Source organism: Dromiciops gliroides, chromosome 2 (assembly GCF_019393635.1).
Source record: "Dromiciops gliroides isolate mDroGli1 chromosome 2, mDroGli1.pri, whole genome shotgun sequence".
NCBI lineage: Eukaryota > Metazoa > Chordata > Mammalia > Microbiotheria > Microbiotheriidae > Dromiciops > Dromiciops gliroides.
This window is the reverse complement of record NC_057862.1, coordinates 607409219-607430491: the sequence shown is the minus strand read 5'-3', so window position 1 is coordinate 607430491 and position 21273 is coordinate 607409219. Positions and strand designations below refer to the sequence as shown.

The 21273-nt window shown below is 50.5% G+C and overlaps 1 protein-coding gene across 1 annotated transcript; it reads left to right on the top strand.

Moving 5' to 3' along the window:
• The first annotated feature begins 88 nt into the window (after positions 1–88).
• SIX3 (SIX homeobox 3) lies at positions 89–14993 on the top strand. Its single transcript, XM_043985942.1, has 3 exons — positions 89–198; positions 9694–10522; positions 13399–14993. Exons 1-3 carry the CDS (start codon positions 144–146, stop codon positions 13589–13591), a joined length of 1077 nt encoding a protein of 358 aa, XP_043841877.1. The 5' UTR covers positions 89–143; the 3' UTR covers positions 13592–14993.
• Positions 14994–21273: the final 6280 nt, after the last annotated feature.

The following is a 21273-nucleotide window of genomic DNA, read 5'->3' as shown; positions in this document are numbered from 1 at the left end:
GGGGGAGGGGGAAGGAGACAGACAGACAGAGAGAGAGGGGGAGAGAGACAAGGAGAGGGAGGGAGAGAGAGGGAGAGAGCAGGAGAGTGAAAGCGCGAGAGAGCGCGCCAGCGGGTTTTTAAAGGAGGCACTTTTACTTCCTAATGAATATTTATCCTCCGCTCCTGCCTGCGCCCGGCTTCCCTTACCTTACATCAGGTAAGATCCTCCCTGGTTCCTGGTCCCGGGTCCTGAGCCCTGTGTCGGTCGCTCTGGTTTCCAGTCCCGTAGCCCGGCTAGGCGGCCGACTAACTCTGGGTTGTCATCTCTGGGTGGTGGAGGGTAGTCTGGTTAGCAAGAGAGTGGGTCCCCCGGCCCTAAGTGGATGTGGAAATGTGCCTATACATCCCGTCCGCCGCAGGTGTTCTGTTATATATGTATATGTGTATACTATATATGCATATATTTATATAGTATATGGTACACAATGCAGTGCTCATATGGAGTTGAAGGAGTGTGGATGGGCTATGTGTGTGTGTGCTTCAAGCTCTGTGGAGACATTTTCAGACTTTTACCTCCGGTTGCCCTGGCTTCCTGTATAGCTTTTTTTCCCCCTTTCCTTTTTTTCACCCCCCCCCATCCTTCTTCACCTCACTTCTATAGCTACTTTTTTTCTCCTGAGTTGCTATTTTGTTGCCTATTGTGTGACTTTTGCGACCTTCCCCCTCCCCGCCAGTGCCCGATGGTGGTTCTCACATCAAAGAAGGGGAATAGTTCTATTTCCGCCTAAAAATCTGACACAAAGCTGGCCTGGGAAAAGGGTCCCCTCCCCTTCTCTTCTGTTTTCGCCTTTCCTCAGGGCCTCCAGCCAGAGACCAGACCCCAACGTTTCCCTCACCCCACCCCCACCACGGCCAAGGGGCATTTGCGCCGGCAGTTACTGGGGGCCGCGGGGGGTGGGGAGCAGGCTTGAAAAATGTGGAGATTTAGGGTCCAGAGGCGGGAACTGCTGTTTCCTTAAAAGGTGGCTAGACCCCGTCATGGCTCATGGAACTCTGCCTACCTCGACACAAACTTAGTCCTCCCTTCCCTTCCAAAATGAACTGTTTTTCTTTAGGTCAGGGGAATCGAAATACGCAGATGACAGGAAAAGAGAAGTGAAGGAGGGAAGGAGAGCGGGAGAGAGGGGCTACTCTGACATACATAGGAAGAGAAAGACCGTAAAAGCCGACTTACCCCGTCACCTGTTGAGAGTCCCTTTGGGGCCAGTGGATCTGGGAGTTTTTGTGCGGTTGGGGGAAAAATTGGAGAAGAAAATTGTATCCGTTCCCTCCAATCCCACCTTAATCTGACCCTGCTGGTCCCCAACCCCTATCCCTGACCCTCAGCTCCATATATGGAGAGCAACTTTTCTCTCTCTGGCTTCCTTCTTCATTCCACTCCCTTTGCTTCCCTCCCTCTTCCCTCCACCCCCTCCTTTCTTCTCCCCTTCTCTCCCTTCCTTTCACCTTCCCTCCCTTCCCCTCCCGTTCTCTCCTATGTGGTAGTCCGGCGGCGCCTGAGGACCAGGCCTGGCACTGTGCGCCAAGACTCTGCTTCTGCCCGGCCGGCAGGCCGCTTGTCTTAAGCCTGGAGAGTCTTTCTAAGCGATAGCTAAGAAGTCAAGAGCAGCTTCGCTCTCTTTCTCCCCACTGCCTTTCAAGCCCACTCCGTTTGTTATTCTTCTGACACTTTGTCCCAGCTCAGCGTCCGGCCACGGGCAGGACAGGGACAAAGCCCGGGGAGCTGCCCCGCTCTCTTCGACTCTAAATCCCCTTCGGGGTCAGTGAGCTGCAGGCCTGCGATTTGCTGGCCTCTCGTTTACTCCCGCTCTTAAAGCTCTGGATTCCGCCCCCCCCCACCTCCCGACCCCTCTCTTCTCTCCCTCAGACCCCTGCGTCCCCTCCCCTTTCCTCTCTCTCCATCCCCTCCCCCTATGTCTCTGACTTACAGGGTCTGAATGTCCCCCCTCCTCCCCACCATACCTCTGCAACTTGGGCCCTCACTTCCTTGGTCTCAGCCTGTTCCATCCCAACCACCTTCTGGGCTAGCTCCCTTTCAGCCCATTCTCCCTTTCTGGCTAGAGGGAGTAGATAAGCTTCTCTTCACCTCGAGTTCGGCCTTTATTGAGATTCCCTTCTCTGTTCCCATCTATCTCCACCTCTCACCACTCCACCTGATCTTTGCTTTCTGCGCTTTGAGATCATTCCTGCCCAGAGTCTTGGTTGGAACAGCAGAGAACGATTCTAAAATGTTATCCAGATATGAATTGATTTGGAGTGGTGGAAGTGGAATGATTGGTTGTAGGCCGCTAGTAAGGGAGTGAGGAGATAGCTCGGGGTTAATAGAGAAGAAAGGACTTCAGAAAGAGGAACGAGGGTCAGGAGAAACCAGTAGAGGGTGGATAGGGGCTTGCTAAGACGATGGATCAATTGCCTTGCCCCTGCAAGAGCACAGGTGTGAACTTTGAGTCCTTAAAGACAAGAGAGTCCATTCCTCCGACCATCTTTGATTCGGAAGGGCCGAGGCCCACGTGGGCCGCTGTCCTCAAGTTCAGCAGCTCAGCCAGTCTTCTAGGAGCTGGGAGGATCAGGGGACTGGAAATAGTGACGTCCCTAAAGTCCTTCGGAGTTGGGTGGGCACAGTTCTTCTAGAAATGTGCAGAGTAACCCATCCACCCCCGGCGGGTCCTCCGAGCCCCAGAGCTCCCAGGCTTCTCCTGCTTGGAGCTCTTGCGTTTCCTAACATAGCAGAAGCTCCAACATACGTGTAACCTCAGCCTCAGTGACACCCCCTTGCGCTAAGATTCTTCTTGTAAACCCGATTTGTAATCTGGGCCTTGAAATTTCTTCCAAAAGAGCCCCACACCCCCGTTAAGAGAAGGCGGTGGTCTAGCTGAACAAGCTTCTCCATTCTTTCTGCGGCCTCTGCTGCAGCCCGCGCTAAAGGCACCGGGGGCACAGACAGCAGATTCCAGGCGCTCTCCCCACTGCGGGAGGCCTTGGCTCTGCACTCTTTGAGGACCATTGAGGAAGGCTGAGAGGCACCAAGGAAGCTGGGCATCCTCCTCTGGTGGAGGCGGGAGAGGGGGCAAGTGGAGCTGTCAGCTTCGGAACAAGGGAGGCGGGTTTGGTAGCGGGGAAAAGAAGAGATGCCTTTTTAAAAACTTTATGGTTCAAGTTTATCCTTTGCTTTTTCTAGCCAGTGGCTTCCCTAATTTTCTACTCCTGTCGCCATACATACACTTCCTCAACCTTCAAGCCCCAGTCTAGAATCGGAAAGCCAATTGAAGCCATCCTGTTAACTGGTCCAACTTGTGCGGGCAAGAAGACTTCCTCCCCGCCCCCAATAATTTAGAGGCCTAAGATGGGGAATGGAAGGACCAGAAAGGATAGGAGAACGCGAGGGGAGAAGGAAGATGAGTGGGAAGAAAAGGGGGAGGAGAAGGATAGAGGGAGGAAGGAGGAAGGGAGGGGTTGGGGGAGACGTCAAAGCTAATCATCCCTTAGGTCACGGTGTGGGGGCTTCCGTGGGCCCTGACATTAGTCCCCATCGCTTCCTTGGGGAATTGAAAGAATGAATTGATTTTTAATTGTCTGCGTCTAGGCAGGCAGACAGCGAGCTCCCCCTTCCTTGGAAAACCGGAGGCCACCCCTAAAGGAGTCTCTCACTGCCCCACACAGCTCTCTTCCCTTGATTAGCCCCTTCTCTACCCTTCCTCTCTTTCAATCCCTTCGATTCCTTCTCTGTCCACCCCTTCCTTCTCAGCCTCTTCTCTCCTTCCCTCTTCCTCCCTCCCCTAGCTCATTTCTTCTTTCTTCGCCTCTCTTTCTCAGTCTGCATGTCTGGGAGCAGTGGGACGAGACGTATTTCCTCTCCATGAACTTTCCTCTTCAAGAACAATTTCCTCTCCCTTCTTCAGAGCCCCGACAGAGCAATTTCTAAACTTTTCTTCTTTAAGAAAGTGAAAGTCAGGTTGTTGATGGTGATAGTGGTGGCTGGGGAGGGAGGGAGGGAGAAAGGGGTGGGACGAATCCCCGGGCCAGGAGCTCCGGGTGCCCCTGCTCCATTCAGCGTATTGCTGCGGCTCATTAGAAGTAACCAGTTGCCGTAAGGTGCGTGTATACACCGGGAGGCCTTCTTTTCAGCAGTCGGGGAGGCTTCATTAATCGGCGCTAACAAGGCGTGCAAATGCAGAGACTGGGCAGCTTTCTTGCAACGCCGGGGCCTTAGCAGGGCGCCGGGCTAATGAGGGTCACTAAAAGGGGCTGATCAAATATTCAAATTTCCCCGCGCACCAGGAACTTTTATGAGGGGAGAAAGTTGAGGCAACTGAGTAGTGTTTACTCACGGGGGCACAATTGCTCCAAGCTCGAGGCCCCCGGGCCGCCGCCGCCTGACCCCCGGAGGTTGGATGTGGGGGGGCGAGAGACCGTAGGAGGAGGGGAGAATTGTTGTTGTTTGTAATTCAAAGGAAAGTAATGGGGCCCTTTAAGGGCTTCTCTCCCTCCTTCCCTCCCTCCTCCCTCTTTCTTTCCCCAGCCTTTCGGAGGGAGTTTCACAGACTGCATCCTCCTGGGAGAAAAGTTGAATATGAAGAGTAAAGTGTGTTTTCTCCTTCCACAGATAATATTCATAGGATCCCAAGTTTTCTGACTGGCGCAGGGGGCGCGGGTTGGGGATGGTGGTGTGAGGGAGGGAGACGAAAGCTGCAGGGCCCAAGGGTTTCCCCATCCAGTTGGAGCCAGGCTGGGTGGCAAACTGGGTGGTGGCCTGGTGAGAGAGTGAGCGAGCCAGGCTTGCCTTTTCTTCTGTACACTACTGCCCAAAGACTTCGGACTCCCTTCCCTTGCCGACTGAACCAAAGTTGGCACTTTGGGACGGAACAGAGAATCTATACTAAAGGAATTGAAGTTATTCCTGTGATTTGGGTTTTCTAAGAGGAGCTACGGATCGCGAGCGAGGTGATGGGAAAGATGTGTGTGTGTGTGTGTGTGTGTGTGTGTGTGTGTGTGTGTGTGCGCGCGCGCGCGCAATATTACCTAAAAATAAATGGTCTGATTCTGGCGAAATAGCGCACCTGGGGCCAAATGCTTCCGAAAATACCCTCCCTCTTTCCCTCCTCTTATTGCTTTCTTCTGCTCTCTCCCAGCTGTCTCTGAGCTCTTCCTCCCCCGGATGGGTTGGGCCAAGACTCCTACCAGTATATCTGTCATGTCCCAAGAAAAGGTGGCCCAGAGATGGGCCCTATTCTAGCCACAGAGCAGGCTTTAGTCCAGGGCCTTTCAGAACCTGAGTCGGCCCTGCAGGGGACTGGGGCGCTGAGAAGGAGGCCGCTAGTGGGGCTAACGGCGGCCAGAATCTGTCTCCAGCTTCTGAAGTGCTTCCACCCTTTTGGTGGCTGGAGGTGGCTGGTGTCATGTGGTGATGGTCGCTATTGGCTCTCCTTTCCTTTTCTGGGTCCTTGTTCTCTCGTCTGATCTTTCCTGTCTAAGAAGCCTCCCTTTCCAGTAGCCCCCTGCCCCATCTTTTCCCAGAGCTGAGTTGGACCCCTTGAGCTGAAGCCTGGACTCCTGGCCTGGGAAAGAAGATATTCACAAGGACATAGAGCCAACTTTGCCATTGCTCCCTGCCTCCGAAACGACAACCCCAGAGTCCTGGATGTGTATGGGAGGGGGAGGAGGGGAAGGGGAACAGAAAAAAAACGTGTGTTCAAGAAGGGGGTACTTCCTAGGCTCTGACCCCCACACTCCTTGCACCCTACGCCTAGTAACTGCCTCCAATCGGCTGCGTGCCCCTAGGATCACAGCGCCCCCTGGTCCCCCCAGGCCCAGAGTGACTGCTCCAAACTGCCGAACCCCCTCCCGCACACATCCCAGCAGAATCCCGAAGCTATCGGGCCCTGGGCCCCAGCCCGGCCTCTGCCCTCCCAAGTCCCTGGGGTCCTAAACTTACAGGTTCCAAGACGGGTCTTCTAGGCGAGAAGGGCCGCCGGCAGCGCCTGGGGGCCGTGAGAAACGAGGGGTCAGTAGCTTGGGGGCTCTACGGAATTTCTTTTTCTCTTCTCTCCCGGGGCGCTGCGCCTTGCCAGCCGGCGATTTAGTCCTGGTCCTAGCCCTGGACCAAGCGCCGGGGTCCTGGCTTTCTAGCCTAGGTAGTCGGGCTACACCGGGGGCTCCGGGCTCTGTTGCTGATGGACTGTGGTGGCGAGGGGAAGGCTCCGTGCGGCTCAGCGCCCAGCTCCCCGCCTGACTCTGGGGCTCCGCACTAACCCACTTGCACTGACAGCTCGCAACCCACAGCTGCAGTCATTAAAAGCCATTTACACCCCCAGCCTCCTCACACAAAGCTAGCGCGCCAACAATTATCTGCTTGTATATTTAAGGACAGGAATTCTGTCCCTAACAGGCTTAGAGCGCCGGGCGCCAAGGCCCTGGGCGGGGGCACGAACAAGACTGAGCCCAACTTCCCGCTCGCTCCGGGAGGGAGCCAGCAGGGTGGGCTGCCGGGATCCCAGGCGTGCGTCTAGGTGCTGCTGCGCGGTGATTAGGGTGCTTTTTATCAAGCTTCTTGGAGATTTTCGATTTTATTGTACTTTACAAATGAATGAGTTGGAGAAATCTTCCGACCGTGTAGGGGCGCGGGAGGCGAGAGCTTAGAAGGGAGGGGGGAAGGGGAGACGCCCCCTTTCTGGCCTGAGGTTCCTGGGAGGGGGGCAGAGTGGGAACTGATCAAGCCAGGTTCAATCCACTGAGCCCAGCGCCTGAGTTCCATGCTGAGTGGGATGCAGTTTTGGGGTCACGAGCAGCTTTCAAAAAGTTGAATAAAATATTAGGAAACCCACCCGCAGGAATTCTCCCTCCCACCTCTAGCGCCCCCCCCCAGCAAACATACTCCCCTCCCCTTTTCTTCCTCCCTCTCCACTTCCTTCTTCAGCCTCCCTTTTCCCCTCTCCCCACCCCCAGCCTATAATCCTTCCCCTAAAAGAAAAAGGGATTACAAAGAAAAGATTTTTTCTTTTTGTGTCCCAACCTTTGGGTTCCTTCTGGGGACTCGCTGACCGGTGTCAGCCGCGCTGGGTCTCCCCAGCCGAGCGGAAACAGAAATCAATGGAGTGGGGGGGGGGAGGAGCAGTGAAAGAAAGAAAATATATCTACAAAGTGGGGTTTTCCCATCTATTTTCCCCTTTTGTCTTTGTTATTAACCTTTCGGAGGCTAGAGCAGTGGTTGGGAGTTCCCCACTCCTCTATTCTCTTCGGGGTGCGGTTAGGTATGGAGGTGCTTCCATCCTTCAAACTCTAGATCATTCAGGCTTCTGGGGAGCTGAGAGCCTGAGGCCGCAAGGGCCTTGTATAGGTCTCGGGTTAGACGCTGCAGGAAGCTCCTGGGGGAGGGCTGGCAATCCAGGGTCCCCAGTACCCCCAAGATCCAGGATTAGGAGGGTTAGTAGCTCGGCAGGCCAAGTCACGTTATGTTTTCCCATTTTAATTGTAATCTCCCCCCACCCCCCCACCATTGATGTCTCTAAAGTACTGTGGACTCTACGCCTCACCCCCAGATCTGCATCGGAATGCAGAAAAGATCTTTAAAAAAAAAAGTTTTGAATTCCTCAATGATTTTTCTTCTGGAAAGGCGGCTTAGGATAATTATTTCAGCTTTATTGAGGGCAGATTAGTTGAAGTCTGGAAGCTGCGTTTCAATACGCGTTGTACATGGGGCCGACAATGTCGGTATTGTTTGCAACTGTGTGAACCTATTCAAAATATACACTTTTTAACACCAAACCAAGTCCTGTCTAAATATACACAGAGTGGGGGGAAGGCAGCCTCTGACCCGGACAAATCTCGGTAAATCACACTTCCACGGCCACAGAAACCCCACAAAGCAAGGCCTGGCTCAAGATGCTGATTAAATCTTCTTAAAAGCAACATACCTAAGAATAAATATCCGTGCCCCAGAGCGGGAGCTCGAGCTGGAGCGGCGACCATCCATACATCCCGGGAGGTGGGCTGAAAAAGGTTTGGTCCCCCGCCTCTCGAGGGTCTGGGAAGTTTTTAGCTTGGTTTGGAGTTAGTAGTGTAATTTTAAAAAATTGTTTGAGGTTTTGTTTCTCCCCCATAAAGTTCGCCAATGGAAAATGTGCAGGCCTTTGATTTTTCGTGTTTCTCAACCCCTGCTTTAGAGAGCTGAAGAGGGTTGTGAAAGATACCCAGGTTCTGTGTAAGATGAGGATCCTGGCTTCCCTCTTACTCCAAGATACCCTTTGAAGAGTTCGCCGAGGTATGGGGCAAAACAAAGCGAAGTGAATACTCTAAAATATAGAGTACTGTTGTTATGTTTGACTACATTAGTTACTGTTATTTTTATACGGTGGGTGATTGGGGACGGAGGCAATAGATATTTGCACAGTGGAGGAGGCGGGGAGGGTAAATAGGACTAAATCCCTAGAGAATTTATGTCTGGGAGCCCAGTCCTGGTTCCCTCGGAGAGTTAGAAGTGGGCAGAGGCTACAAGGAGTCATGCCCTACTTCCCCAGCTCCGCTGGGCGCAGGGACCCGCAGCCTGGGCCTCGGAGGAGGGGAGGAGTGGGGGAGATGCCCTCTCCGCTTCTCTGGGCTGAGGCGCCTGACGGGGTCACCGGCGCGATGAGTCTCATGATCTCATCTTTCCTTTCTTCGCCGGCACTATTAGTGCTCAGATAGGCAGAATGAAGAGGACCTACGTGCAAATCATGTGCAAATTGTCTCAGTTCGGAGTCCATCGTACGAACGGGTGCGAATTCTAGGCCAGGCCATGTCCCGTATCCCCCATATCTTTAGTTTTAACGAGGCTCGTTTAAAAAAAAATCACAATAATATTCCACCCTCTAATTGCTCATCCCATTCAACAAATACGAGCACACTGCTTTTCACATTATTTGAACCCTTATTTAGGGGAGGGGGAGGAAGACGGAGAGGGAAGAGGGGGTAAATGGAGAAAGAGGGGGGAAGTGGCGAGATTAAGAGTTGCAAAGATTAAAAAAAATTCTTTCTCCCCGAGTACTCCCTCCCTTCCTCCCTGTCCCCCTCCCCCTCCCCCTTCTCCTTCTCCTCCTCCTCCCCCCCTGCGCATTTGGGCTAAGTGGTAAAAACCTTCCTTACGTACTCATTATTGATTGGCAGTGCTGACAGTGATTGGCAGGGGTTGCCGTGGCAACGCCACAACGACACTCAGAAGACCAATAGAAAAGCGAAACAAAATGTTTCAATGCTGCACTCACTGTGGATTTAGGGGAGATATTATGAGGCTGTTGTCATTAGGGCGATTGCTGTTGAATCGCTGAATCTTGACTCGGTGGTGGTTGGCTCTCTCTCTCTCTCTCTCTCTCTCTCTCTCTCTCTCTCTCTCTCTCTCTCTCTCTCTGTGCACGCGCACGCGTGTGTGTGAGCGCGCCCGCGCGCCCGGCTACTCTCCTTCCCCTCTCTCTATGTGGCTGCGCGGGTGTGTGTGTGTGTGGATGTGTGTGGGGTGTGGGTGTCTTTTACTCCTGTCTTCCTCCTCCTCCTCCTCCTCCTCCCCTCTCCTCTCCCTCCTCTCTCTCTTTTCCTCCTCCTCCCTCTCTTCCTCCCCCCTCTCCTCCTCCTCCTCTTCCTCTCCTCTCTCTTCCTTTCCCTGAATTCTCTCCTCTCCTCTCAGGTCATTCCATGGTATTCCGCTCCCCTCTAGAGCTCTATCCCTCCCACTTCTTCTTGCCAAACTTCGCGGATCCTCACCACCGCTCCCTACTTCTGGCTAGTAGCAGCGGCGGCGGCGGCGGCGGCGGCGGCGGGAGCAGTGCGGGAGGAGGCGGCGGCGGCGGCGCAGGAGGAGGCGGCGCGGGAGGAGGCGGCGGCGGTGGCGGAGGAGGCGGCGGCAGCGGCGGCGGCTCCAGGGCCCCCCCGGAAGAGTTGTCCATGTTCCAGCTGCCCACCCTCAACTTCTCTCCGGAGCAGGTGGCCAGCGTCTGCGAGACGCTGGAGGAGACTGGGGACATCGAGCGGCTGGGACGCTTCCTCTGGTCCTTGCCCGTGGCCCCGGGGGCGTGCGAAGCCATCAACAAGCACGAGTCCATCCTGCGCGCCCGAGCCGTGGTCGCCTTCCACACGGGCAACTTTCGCGACCTCTACCACATCCTGGAGAACCACAAGTTCACCAAAGAGTCGCACGGCAAGCTGCAAGCCATGTGGCTGGAGGCGCACTACCAGGAGGCGGAGAAGCTGCGCGGCCGCCCTCTCGGCCCAGTGGACAAGTACCGAGTGAGGAAGAAGTTCCCGTTGCCCCGGACCATCTGGGACGGCGAGCAGAAGACTCATTGCTTCAAGGAGCGGACTCGGAGCCTGCTCAGGGAGTGGTACCTTCAGGACCCCTACCCCAACCCGAGCAAGAAACGCGAACTGGCTCAGGCCACGGGCCTCACCCCCACACAAGTAGGCAACTGGTTTAAGAACCGGCGGCAGCGCGACCGGGCGGCTGCGGCCAAGAACAGGTCAGTGCCAGGCCCCCGCCGGCCCCCAGCCCCCAGCCCCGGGCCCTTCCCAACTTTCCAGTCACCAGGGCTGGAGGCATCGGGCCTGCGGAAGGCGACCAACCCTGGGAGGGCGGGGAGGGGAGACAGGGAGGAAAGGAGGCAAGCCCCGGGCCAATCTGGGAAAGTTTTGCACCGCCCGCAGGGCGCGGGGAAGGGGAGCTGGTCTTATTAACTTATTTGTCCTGAGATGGATGTGGGGATCCGGGAGCAGGTAGCCAGCCCTCCAACTCTTGCTGTGTGCCTTCTTGGTAAGTGTGAGGTGCCCTGGGGAGCCTTGCTCCGAAGTCCTCGGCTCCCTCTCCCGCCCCCCATGCCCAAGAGTTGTCTGAAGCGGGACCGGGTTGGGGCTCCGAGTGGCCATAGAACACCAGAGGGAGAGCTCCGTGCCTCCGCTTCTTTCTCCCACTCTCCTGTCCCTAGTTCATGGCTCTCTGCTTAGTGGAAAACGGTGTAGAGCACAGAGAATTTTCGATCCTCAGCTCTCGGCTGTCCAGCAAAAAATTCGATCCATTTGAACATTGTAATAGTAATACTAAGTAAATATGTTTATGTATATGTGTATGTATAGTATGTGTGCATAAATATGTGTGTATACCCACACATGCATATTTTGTGTATAAATCTCTATGAAGGCTGGAAAGGAAAGAATTCTAATTAATACAAAGAGAGGACAGAATATTCATGCGGAAGCTCCTGCTATTTCAAATTCCTGACCTACTTACTGTGTTGACAGGCATGAGAGAGAGCCGGGTAGAAAGAGACTCCTGACAAAAACGGCCCCTCCGATTGTGTATGTGTGTGTTTGAGTTTAGTATATCGTAAATATGTGTTGGAGTGTTGGAGAGAATAATATGTGTATACTGATGTGTGTCTACTTTCAGCTTGAACGCAGCTGGTCCATGGGGGTTCAGTGAATCTTTCCAATTTGGAAAATTGCGGCCACTATGAGTCCCTAACCCCACAGGCCAGTTAGATATAAAGTTGTTTGAGAGTTTGACTGGTTTAGCTCAGATTGCAGGCCTTCATGAAATGGAGAGAGGGGAGAAGATAGTAGAAGGGAGAGCAAAGGAAGGAGAAGGAGAAGAGAAAGAAAGGAGGAAGGAAAGAAAGATTGATAAAGGAAGGAAGGGAAGAAGAAAGAAAGAAAATGTAAATTCCAAGGTCGAACCTTTTCCCTAGTTCTTCTGGGACCCCAACCAGTCCTCAGATCCAATCCCGCTGCGATAACACTAGTAACTAGCCCTGTGCTGCTGACAGTGGGGCTGATAAAACTATGTGGGTTTGTGCTTGAGTCCCGGAATCTAGTAGCTTGTTTTTTAGCTTCAAATCGGCCAAGCTCTCTCCTGTGGAGCCCGCTTTTCGCCTGATGGGGGCAAGACTCAAAGCTGTGCCCAGGCCTTCTCTCTCATAACCTCTTTGCCTCAGTCTAGGGCTGAGACCCAGCTCTCCGAAGAGGAAAGGATGTTTTCATGAAGGTTGTCAGCACTCTTCTGCTTTACTTCTTTGCTTTATTGCCATTTTCTTTTTTTTCTCCCTTCCCCTTCTACTTTCTTTTTCCTTCTTCCCGTCTGAACTTGTCTTCTTCATTTCCTGTTATAAAATTTTAAAAAATGTTTCCACTATCCCACATAAAGCCTACTAATGAAAAATGTCCTTGGAAAGGGTCTTGGAAATAAGGCTCTAATAGGGGAATATTGTCTTTTCTCTGTCAACCTACCCAACTGGAGCTGGCCGCAGCGCTGAGAACAGACTAGGTGGGTGGTGGGAATGCCAGCCGAGAAATTGGGGTCTCTTGCCAGACACCTCTGTTTTTCTCTACTCTCCATTATATCCAGTGGACCAAGATAAATACTTCCTATCCCCACCCCTTCCCCTGCAGCCAGCCTGATCTTAGGCCTTCCTGGGCCGAAGGACCTCGGGTTCATTCCTTTCTGTCTAGGCCTGGCCCCAATCTTCTCTCCTTTCTTCTTCTCTCCTTTCTCTTCTCCTGTCCTAGTATCCCCAAGTTCTTGGTGACTACAGAAAAACCTCTGATGAGGTCAGGGTGCCCACAGGACATAGTCTGAGGGGCAAGGAGGGGAGTATTAATAGGAGGAAAGACAAGAGAGCTTTGCACTAGCAAGCACTGAAGACTGGACAAATGAAATACAGGGGAATGGGGGGGGCACAATGGAGAAGGGAGAGACAAGGAGAAACAAGAATCAGGGAAGAGAAGAGGCAAAATGAAGTATGAAGGAATCAAAGAGAAAGAGAAAACTGTCAAAGTGAAGAGTAAGAAGAGAGGGAGAAGACAGAAGGCCCCCCCAAATAGAAAGGGTAGTGATGCTCTCTGCTTTGGGGAAAGTCAGTGACCCTGGTGTTCAAATGAATTTAGCCAGCTAGAGGGCCCAAACCCTTCTCCCACTCTGAGATGGGTGTTTAAAACAAACCCAGGCCAAAGTGGAGGCTGCCGGGCTAGTGTAGAGGATAAGCTGTTTCACAGAAAATGAGTGGAAAGGAAAAGTGGCTCGGGTTGAGTCTCAGTGGCATTTACTTGCGCATATAGGTATCAAAGTGCCTGAGTTTGTGCTTGGGGGCTTGTGAGTGTGATTGTATCCCAAGGAGCTGGCGGGAGGTTGCTGGGGATTCCAGGGCCCCGGGAATGTTTATCTGGGGAATTCGGGAGTCCCAGGGGGCATCTTTAGCAGGCGATGACTTGGGCAGAGGGACACAAGGACGATGAAATTGTTGGTCGGTCCTAGAGGTGGGAGGGCAGAGGAGAGGGCGGTCTGTCTGCGGGTCAGGCTGGCTATGTCAGGGGAGCTTCGCTCCGTGTTGTCTTTTTTGCCCCGCAGACTGCAGCATCAGTCGATCGGACAGAGCGGCATGCGCTCGCTGGCTGAGCCTGGCTGTCCGACGCACGGCTCGGCAGAGTCGCCATCCACGGCGGCCAGTCCCACAACCAGTGTGTCCAGCCTGACAGAACGAGCGGACACCGGCACCTCCATCCTCTCGGTAACCTCCAGCGACTCGGAATGTGATGTATGATAGCGGAAAGACGGTCCTCCACCTCTCCCTCCTCTCCCTCCTCCTCTTCTTCCTTTTCCACCCCCCTCCCCCAACTCCTATTTCTCCTACCCTAGAGCAAACCCAAATCAGGACACACATACACACACATACACACAACCACACATGCACACACAAAGCCAAAATTTTAAAAAGCAAGAAACATTAGAAACTAATCAAAAACTGTCAACAAAACCCAACCACCTTCAGCCACCACCGCCACACAACGGACCCGGACGCCAACAGACATTCACAAATGCTGATGTTGCGGGGGGAACAATTAAAAGAGGTGACAATTGTATACTTTCTAGGACAAGCACGACTTCTCCTTTCGCTTCCCATGGACGAGGCACCCCACCTGCATGACGGTTTATTTGTATCTGGGAAAATATTCTCTATAGCTTAAAACGATTTAAAAAGAATCGAATACACAATCACCACCGAGGCAACAACGGGCGACAAAGACCAAAAATGACAAAAACAGCAACAACTACAACAAAAAAACAACCCACCAACGCCATCTCCGTTCTGAATTTGTACAAAAAAAAAGAAAGAAAAAAAGAGAACTCCTTGTGAAGAGGGAAATAGCAAATGTTTCTCGCCTTTTTTTTGTTTCTCTCTCTCTCTCTCTCTCTCTCTCTCTCTCTCTCTCTCTCTCTCTCTCTCTCTCTCTCTCTCTGTCACTTTCTCCACTTTCTCTCCCTCTTCTTCTCCCTCTCTGTTTTTAAGTCCAAGTAATGGTCAGCCAAGATGCAATCTTCTGTTTTTTTGTTCAGCAGACAATCATTTTATTCGTAAGCACCTTTTTTTCTACACTCCTGTCACTGCCTGTGTGGGTACTGGTTATAAATGTGGAAAAAGGATAGTTATGACTGTAAAAGATTTTTATTTTTATTTCAAAATTTTATATGAATTATGTATATCTTAATGATGCGGTCATTTTTCCCAGTTTGTAATATATGTGTAGAAATTGCCTGTATATGCTATTGCTTTTTTCTCTTCTCCCTTTTTGCCATTCTGTGTCCTCTCTCTCCGTCTCTCTCTCTCTCTCTCTCTCTCCCACCTCCCTAACCCTTCAACACCTACCCCTTATCTTTCTTTTTTCCTGTTTTCCCCTTCCCTCCTTCCGAACTGCCCCCACCTTTTTTTAAATTTTCCAAGACTTGGTGTTCCTTGTGTAGACTTAGCTGTTCAGTTCTGAGCGGCTAGGTTAGAGAAAGGGACCCCAGCATCAGCGAAACCGGAGAGTGAGACTGTAGTATTCTTATGCAAAAGCTATTTTGAGTATTTCTTAGCTGCTTTGGGGGTTTTCTCTCAGCTCCCCGTAGGGCGCTTATACTGTTTCCTTAACTGCGTGTTTATCTATATGTAAAAACTTTCTAAATCAAATACAGTATTCTTCATTTTCTTATCTACTCACGAAGATTGGTGTTTTTGTCCATCACCAGGCCGATTGCCCTCTCCCCTCTCCCCTCCCATATTTCTCCCTTTTCCCTAAGTGACGAGGGTTTTTCAATCGGATCGTAACTTTCTTAAGGAGGACCCAACCTAGGGCCCTCCTGAAAGAGAGAAGAAAAACGGGAGGAAAACGTAACAACCTCTAACGCCCCTAACCTAAACTTTGGAGATAGTGCAAAGTGTAGGCGGCAGGGGGGTGGTGGTGGGTGGTGGTGGTGGTGGTGGGAACAGAAGGAAGGGCAGAGGGGAAGGGAGTAATAAACCCCTGGTAGAAGAAGCTTCGAGCTTTCCTGGTCCCCGATCTTGGGGAGCGGGATAACTAGGCTGAATTGGGACTCACCAGCGTCCTAACCCAGAGCGATCCATTTATGACTACCAGTGGCTGTAGTTGAATGTGTGTGCGCGTGTGTGTGTTCCGGGAGGTGACTTTTGGGGAAGGAGACCTTCTTCTTAGTTCTAATTAAAACAACAACAACAAACAGCTAATTGTGGTTGTTCTTGAGGGGGGAAATGCACAAAGATACTGACAAAGCCGGGAAAGCTATCCCCGAGAGCAGATCTACTCTAGTTGGGTGGGTGGCTGTGGGCTGAGGGTCAGGCACTGGGGGAAGGTAACAGGAAGCTGGAAGTTAGCTTTTGGAACTCGGAATTGGAAAAAATGAGGTAGAGTCCACTCTAGCGCTGTCGTGGCTCTGGTCAGCCTGCTCATTCCACCTGCCGAACGGAACACAAAGGCTCACCCAGTCCCGTCTATTTGGTTTAGTGATCTTCCTTAGAGAACATTTAAGACGTTTTGGTATCTGTTTGCAGGTTAAAAACAAAACAAAACAAAATGACCTTCCCTCCTCCCTTCATCAGAACCAGAATCCACTTCTTAATTCCTTTGACAGGGACTGCTCTGGTCCCTAGCACCTCTGTCTTTCAGTATAGCTCCTTACGCGCAAAAAATAAGTTGGGCTTCGTATGAGGCGGAGCCAGCAGCGATGAAGCCACTCTGGAGACACAGTCAAAACTTGTTCTTACTTGAAAATACATTCTCAGAGCGAGGAGGATTAGGGAGAGTCGTGCCTGGAATTTCTTATCAGTTCCCAAACTAATTTCGACTTCCGATTCCCTCAGGTTTCAATAGTCATTTGGGCCGTGACATCAGCGGCCCTACATACCCCGTAGCAAAGGATCTGGCCGGGCAGGACAACACAAGGGCGAAGGCCTGCAAAGTTTAGGCCTAGGAAGTTTAGGACTATGGTCTCTGAGAAAACAGAAATCGGAGCGGGACATCCCTCTTCACAATATTGTGTTGCTAAGTAGTACCTTGTATTTAGATGTTAAATGTGGCATATTAAGTCTGTGTTTGTGTCCACTGTCTTCCTCCCAGAACAAAAAAATTTCTAGCGTTTATTTCAACAGAGTTAGTTCTTCTCCATAGACATGAACATGTAGTATCTGTCCACGGGCATATCATATATCATCTAACATTTGTTAAAACATAATGGAGTATGTCTGCATCTTGGTATATATCTAATACAAGCATGAGCCTTTTATTACTTGGCATCTCAAATATCGACTGTTGGAATGATGTAATAGATTATGAGCCATATTTCTATATGGCATTGTATCTTACACTCAGACCCTAAATGGCACCCCAGATCGGCTTAAGTTTATTGAAAACCAGGGCCTGGGAGAGCAGAAGAGAGGATGGTCTGGGTATCCCTCTCTGGCTAGCCTGCTAGGAAGGGAATGTGGAAGTTATCGGTAGCTCTGGAAGAGCGGATTCCATTGGGACCAGAATAGGCTAAGCCTGAGAAACAGATTCCCTCCTTTTGGGTGGCAGTGAACAACCAAATGAAGTCAAGATACCTCTTTTCTCCTAACAACCAAAAGAACTCTTTTTATGAAAGCCTTGCTCCCAATCCAAGTCCCAGAACCTTCTCCCGACATAGAAATAAAGCACATGGGATTAGTTTACACTTATCTAAAATTCTTAGTCTTGTGTGTGTGTGTGTGTGTGTGTGTGTGTGTGTGTGTACCATGCACCACTTTGGTATTCTGGAGAAGCCAAGGGTACCACTTCTCAGAATGCTTTAAAATGCATAGGATTAAAAAGGAAAACAATTAATTGAAATACAATGATCAAAATTAAAAACAACAACAACAGAACAAACAAGTTTACACATGCTAGGTTAAGAAACCCTACCTATAATTTCTTGGTCTATGTGTGTGTGTGTGTGTGTGTGTGTGTGTGTGTGTGTGTGTGTATGTGTGTGTCGGCCTGCCTGTCTGTCTGTCCATCTTATCTATCTATCAACCAATCTCCCGTCTGTCTAGTTCTCACTCACTGCTCTACCTGCCTTTCTTCTCTTACATTTTATCTTACTTGATAGGCACAGGGAATCTGTGAGTGCATGAGATATATGCATAGTGTAAGGAAGTGTTCCGTGTATTCATGTGGTCCATATGAGGACTCTGTGTGCAGGACAAATTTGCCTGCCATATTAATGTATGAATGGTATGTTTATGTTTTGTGGCATAATTGTATTATGAGAGTGTGCCTAGCTAGCCCAAATGCATTTACAATGTACGTCTATGTGCAAGTTCTGTTTGCGTGTAATCTGTATAGTGTGGCTTGTGTATATCATGTTTATGTATATTGGGTGTAAATGTATGCAAAGCATGTGCCTGTAGTTTGGCTGTGCGATGGTGATGGTGGTAGTGGGGCACAGCTACTCACTCCTAGACACAAAGATGAATATGAACGGCATTCATTTCTATTTCATCCCAATTCCTGCTCCCACTCCCAGGACCTGGAATGATGGAGGGCAATCATCCCCCTCTCCCCACTCCCCCTCATTATCGTGCTCTTGCTGGTTGAGGTGCATGGATGGACCACAGAAAGGGAGAGATGAAAAGGACACTCTGGGTCTACACATTATGCGTATGCACAAGTATATCAGGCCAGAAAGAAACCCTAAACATAACTCGATCAGCCCTGATCACACCCTCCCCCCATCCCCATTTCTTGTTCCCAGTATGTTTGACCTCTCTCCCCCAGCACACTTAGAACCTGAAACAGGGGGTTGAGAACAAAAGTATGGGCTTTTTCTTTTGCCTCAAGTTCCAGTCCCTTGGCTCCCTCAACAGACCTGGAAAAGAAACAGCAGCCACTTATCTCTGCTGCTTTCCTCAAAGACGCAGCCAAGTCCACGGAGCCAGGAAGCTAGCTAAGCAGCCAACCCTGGGAGGCTAAAGAGGGAGGGATTTGGTCAAGATACCTTCATTCTCTCCTTCCCTCTCCCCAGGCAAAACCAACAACCTGGGAAGTCTTTGGGGTTTTGTTTCCCCAAACCCCCACTTCTGACCAGGATTTTCTTTGAACCAGGTGTTCATTTAAGTTAGCCAAATGTGCACATGTATCACTTTTGAAACACTGTTCATGGTTGGTGGGTCTCTGTGTATATGTCTATGGGATACTTTTCTCTACTGCAGCCAAGCTGAGAGGGGCTTGGGGGTGGGGTAGGCAGACAGGTTAACATTTTTAAATTCACCTATCAATATTGGCAGGTGTTCAAATGTGCCGAGTACCTGGCTGATTATCCTGGAACAGACACCAAGAAAGTCACAGACTTGCTTAGATGGTTCTCTCTGTGTCCACAGCTCTCTGTTTGGGGGGGGTCAGTGTATGTGTGTGTGTTGCTGAAGTTCCTTAAGAGTGTGATCTCTTGGCTGTGACAGTGTGCATTAGTGTGTCCATGTACCTGGGCAGTATAGTGTATCAGCAATGAGTATTCCTAGAGTTTGGATGAAAACAGAACTAACTAATGACAAGCAATTTTAATCTGCCTCCCTAACAGATAAACAATAGTGTTTTGGGATTTGCATTGGAAACCTGGCTGGAGGATTGAGGTGTAAATCTAGGGAAATCTGTGTCTAAGCCCTTCCCCAGTAAACCACCTGGCCTGAGCAAGATAGTCTTATCTGTCCCAACCTGGGCAGGCTTCCCTCTGCATCCTTCCTCCCTCTTTTTAACCCCCTAGTTCCTTTCCCATCTTGGCTGCCCCCTCCTCAGCCCATCCTCATTTCCCTTCCCACTGACAGCCCGGTACTGGGCCAAGTTGATTATATGACAAGGTGGACTTTTGATTGAAAAGACTCAAAAGCTGAAGTTAGGGCAGCCTGATGTGTTGGTGGGTGGAGTTTGAGGGTAAGGGATCAATAGTGAGGGAAAAGGATGGGAGTGGGGGCAGGGAGGGTATTGGGGCCGAGGGGGACTGGAATTCTGCCATCCTCAGGAGGACTAACAGGCCTATTAGGTTACCAGATAAGTGTGTGTGTGTGTGTGTGTGTGTGTGTGTATTGATGTCTGAAGCTTCCTTTGAGGATGCCCTCTCAGTTGCATCATTTTTCTAGTACCTGGGTCAGCTAGAGTTGCATCCCAAAATAGTGGACACAGAGAAGCTGTTATGTAATGTGAAAGCATATGCATTGCCTTTTCTTTTCTTTTCTTTTCTTTTTGCGGGGTGCATTGCCTTTTAAGGGCACTTTCAATTAATTCTAAAAAACTGCATCTCACCACTTGTTTTATAAATATTTGTACAGTCATCATTATCACACCATTCAATAAGTGGTCCTTCTCATGATTTGCAACATATTTTATGTGCCCTCTTTCCTGATGTTTTGGGGGGTTGTTAAGAGCTATGATCTCTGTCTCTGATTGTCTGCTTCTCTGCCTGGGCTTTGTGTGACTGTCACTTAGAGCCTGGCTATTGGACCTCCAACTCTCCCAAAGGCCTCCCCATCCCTGACTGTGGTCAGTGGTGCTTCCCTAGGTCCCAAGCTAGCAGAAGCCCTTGCAGTTCCCAATTCTCTCATCTCTTGGGCAGCTGATTCCTTTCTGGCCTAGTTGGGTTTGAGCCTCGACCCAAAGTGAAAAGGAGCCCCGGCTGGCCCACTGGTTGGAGGGAGGGATCAAGCTGCCCTAGTGGGGCTCCGATTTCTCCGGTCAGCTGAACACAACTTTCTATTCGTGTGTATTCATGCAGGGGCTGATTGAACCACACTGAGCCTGGCGGGATTCTGTGGGGAGTGAGGTTGGGTAAACTAGGGTTGAGATAGAGGGTGTATACACATACATAAACACATACACACATGCACAAACACACATGTCCTTCCCTCCCTCTCAGACACATATCCCTCACCCCCCATATATCTTTTTATGAACATATGCAAAAGCTCATATCACACACATACACACACAGTCTCTCCCAAAGGTACAATCACATCTTCAACTCTATAAACACAACACCTCCCCTGTAATCTATCCTCTACAATGAACTATTCACCAATACATAGGCGGCCCCTTTCCCCTTCAGATATGAACTCCGGATCACATACATGCTTTCTCTCCAATTTCATGCACTTTTATTCCCACAGATCTGTGGAAGTCAGTGTCTATGGATCATAGACCCACAGACAAAACATATTCCTTTCTCCAAACATACTTAAACACACACAGGCACATATGAACACACCTTAGAGACCTACATACACTGATTTGTACAAACAACACAAATAGATCATCAGGCAACATTGTCAACAAACATTTATTGAGCCCTTTCTTTGTGTGGATGGGCCCCTGTGCTGGGCACTGTGGTGCATACGGAAGCATCAAATATGCAGACATGGAATAAAGAGAGGTGTGGGACCACACAAGTGATTCACACAAAAGGACAGAGTCACACATGTGCAACTCCCCACATTAATGTATACATGAACACAGGAACAGAAATACCACACAGAAATGCCATAGAGATATGCCCAACACCAAGAGAGCAAAGGAGAAAGACAACACACTGACTGGCCACACATACACTCACACAGAAGCACCCAGACAAGGGCTTTAGTGAAGCACACGAGGTCAGATCTAAGGGAGTGAAGGCCTCTGTCCTATGGCCTAGCTTCACAATAGATTGTTTACCCCCCAGTGTCTCTAGGTTGTGCTGGCTGAGAGGAGCAGACAGTAGGGAGAGGGGAAAAGGAGAAGAGCAATGGAGGAAAAGGGTCAGAGGTAGGGAAGGAAAGGTGGGAGCTGAGGGGAGATCAAGGAGAGAATATGGAGCAGGAAGAATAGAGGGAAGAGACAGAAAAGGAAGGAGGGGAAGGTATGAAAAGAAATAAAGTGACAAGGGGAAGGGCATAAGGTATATGAAAAA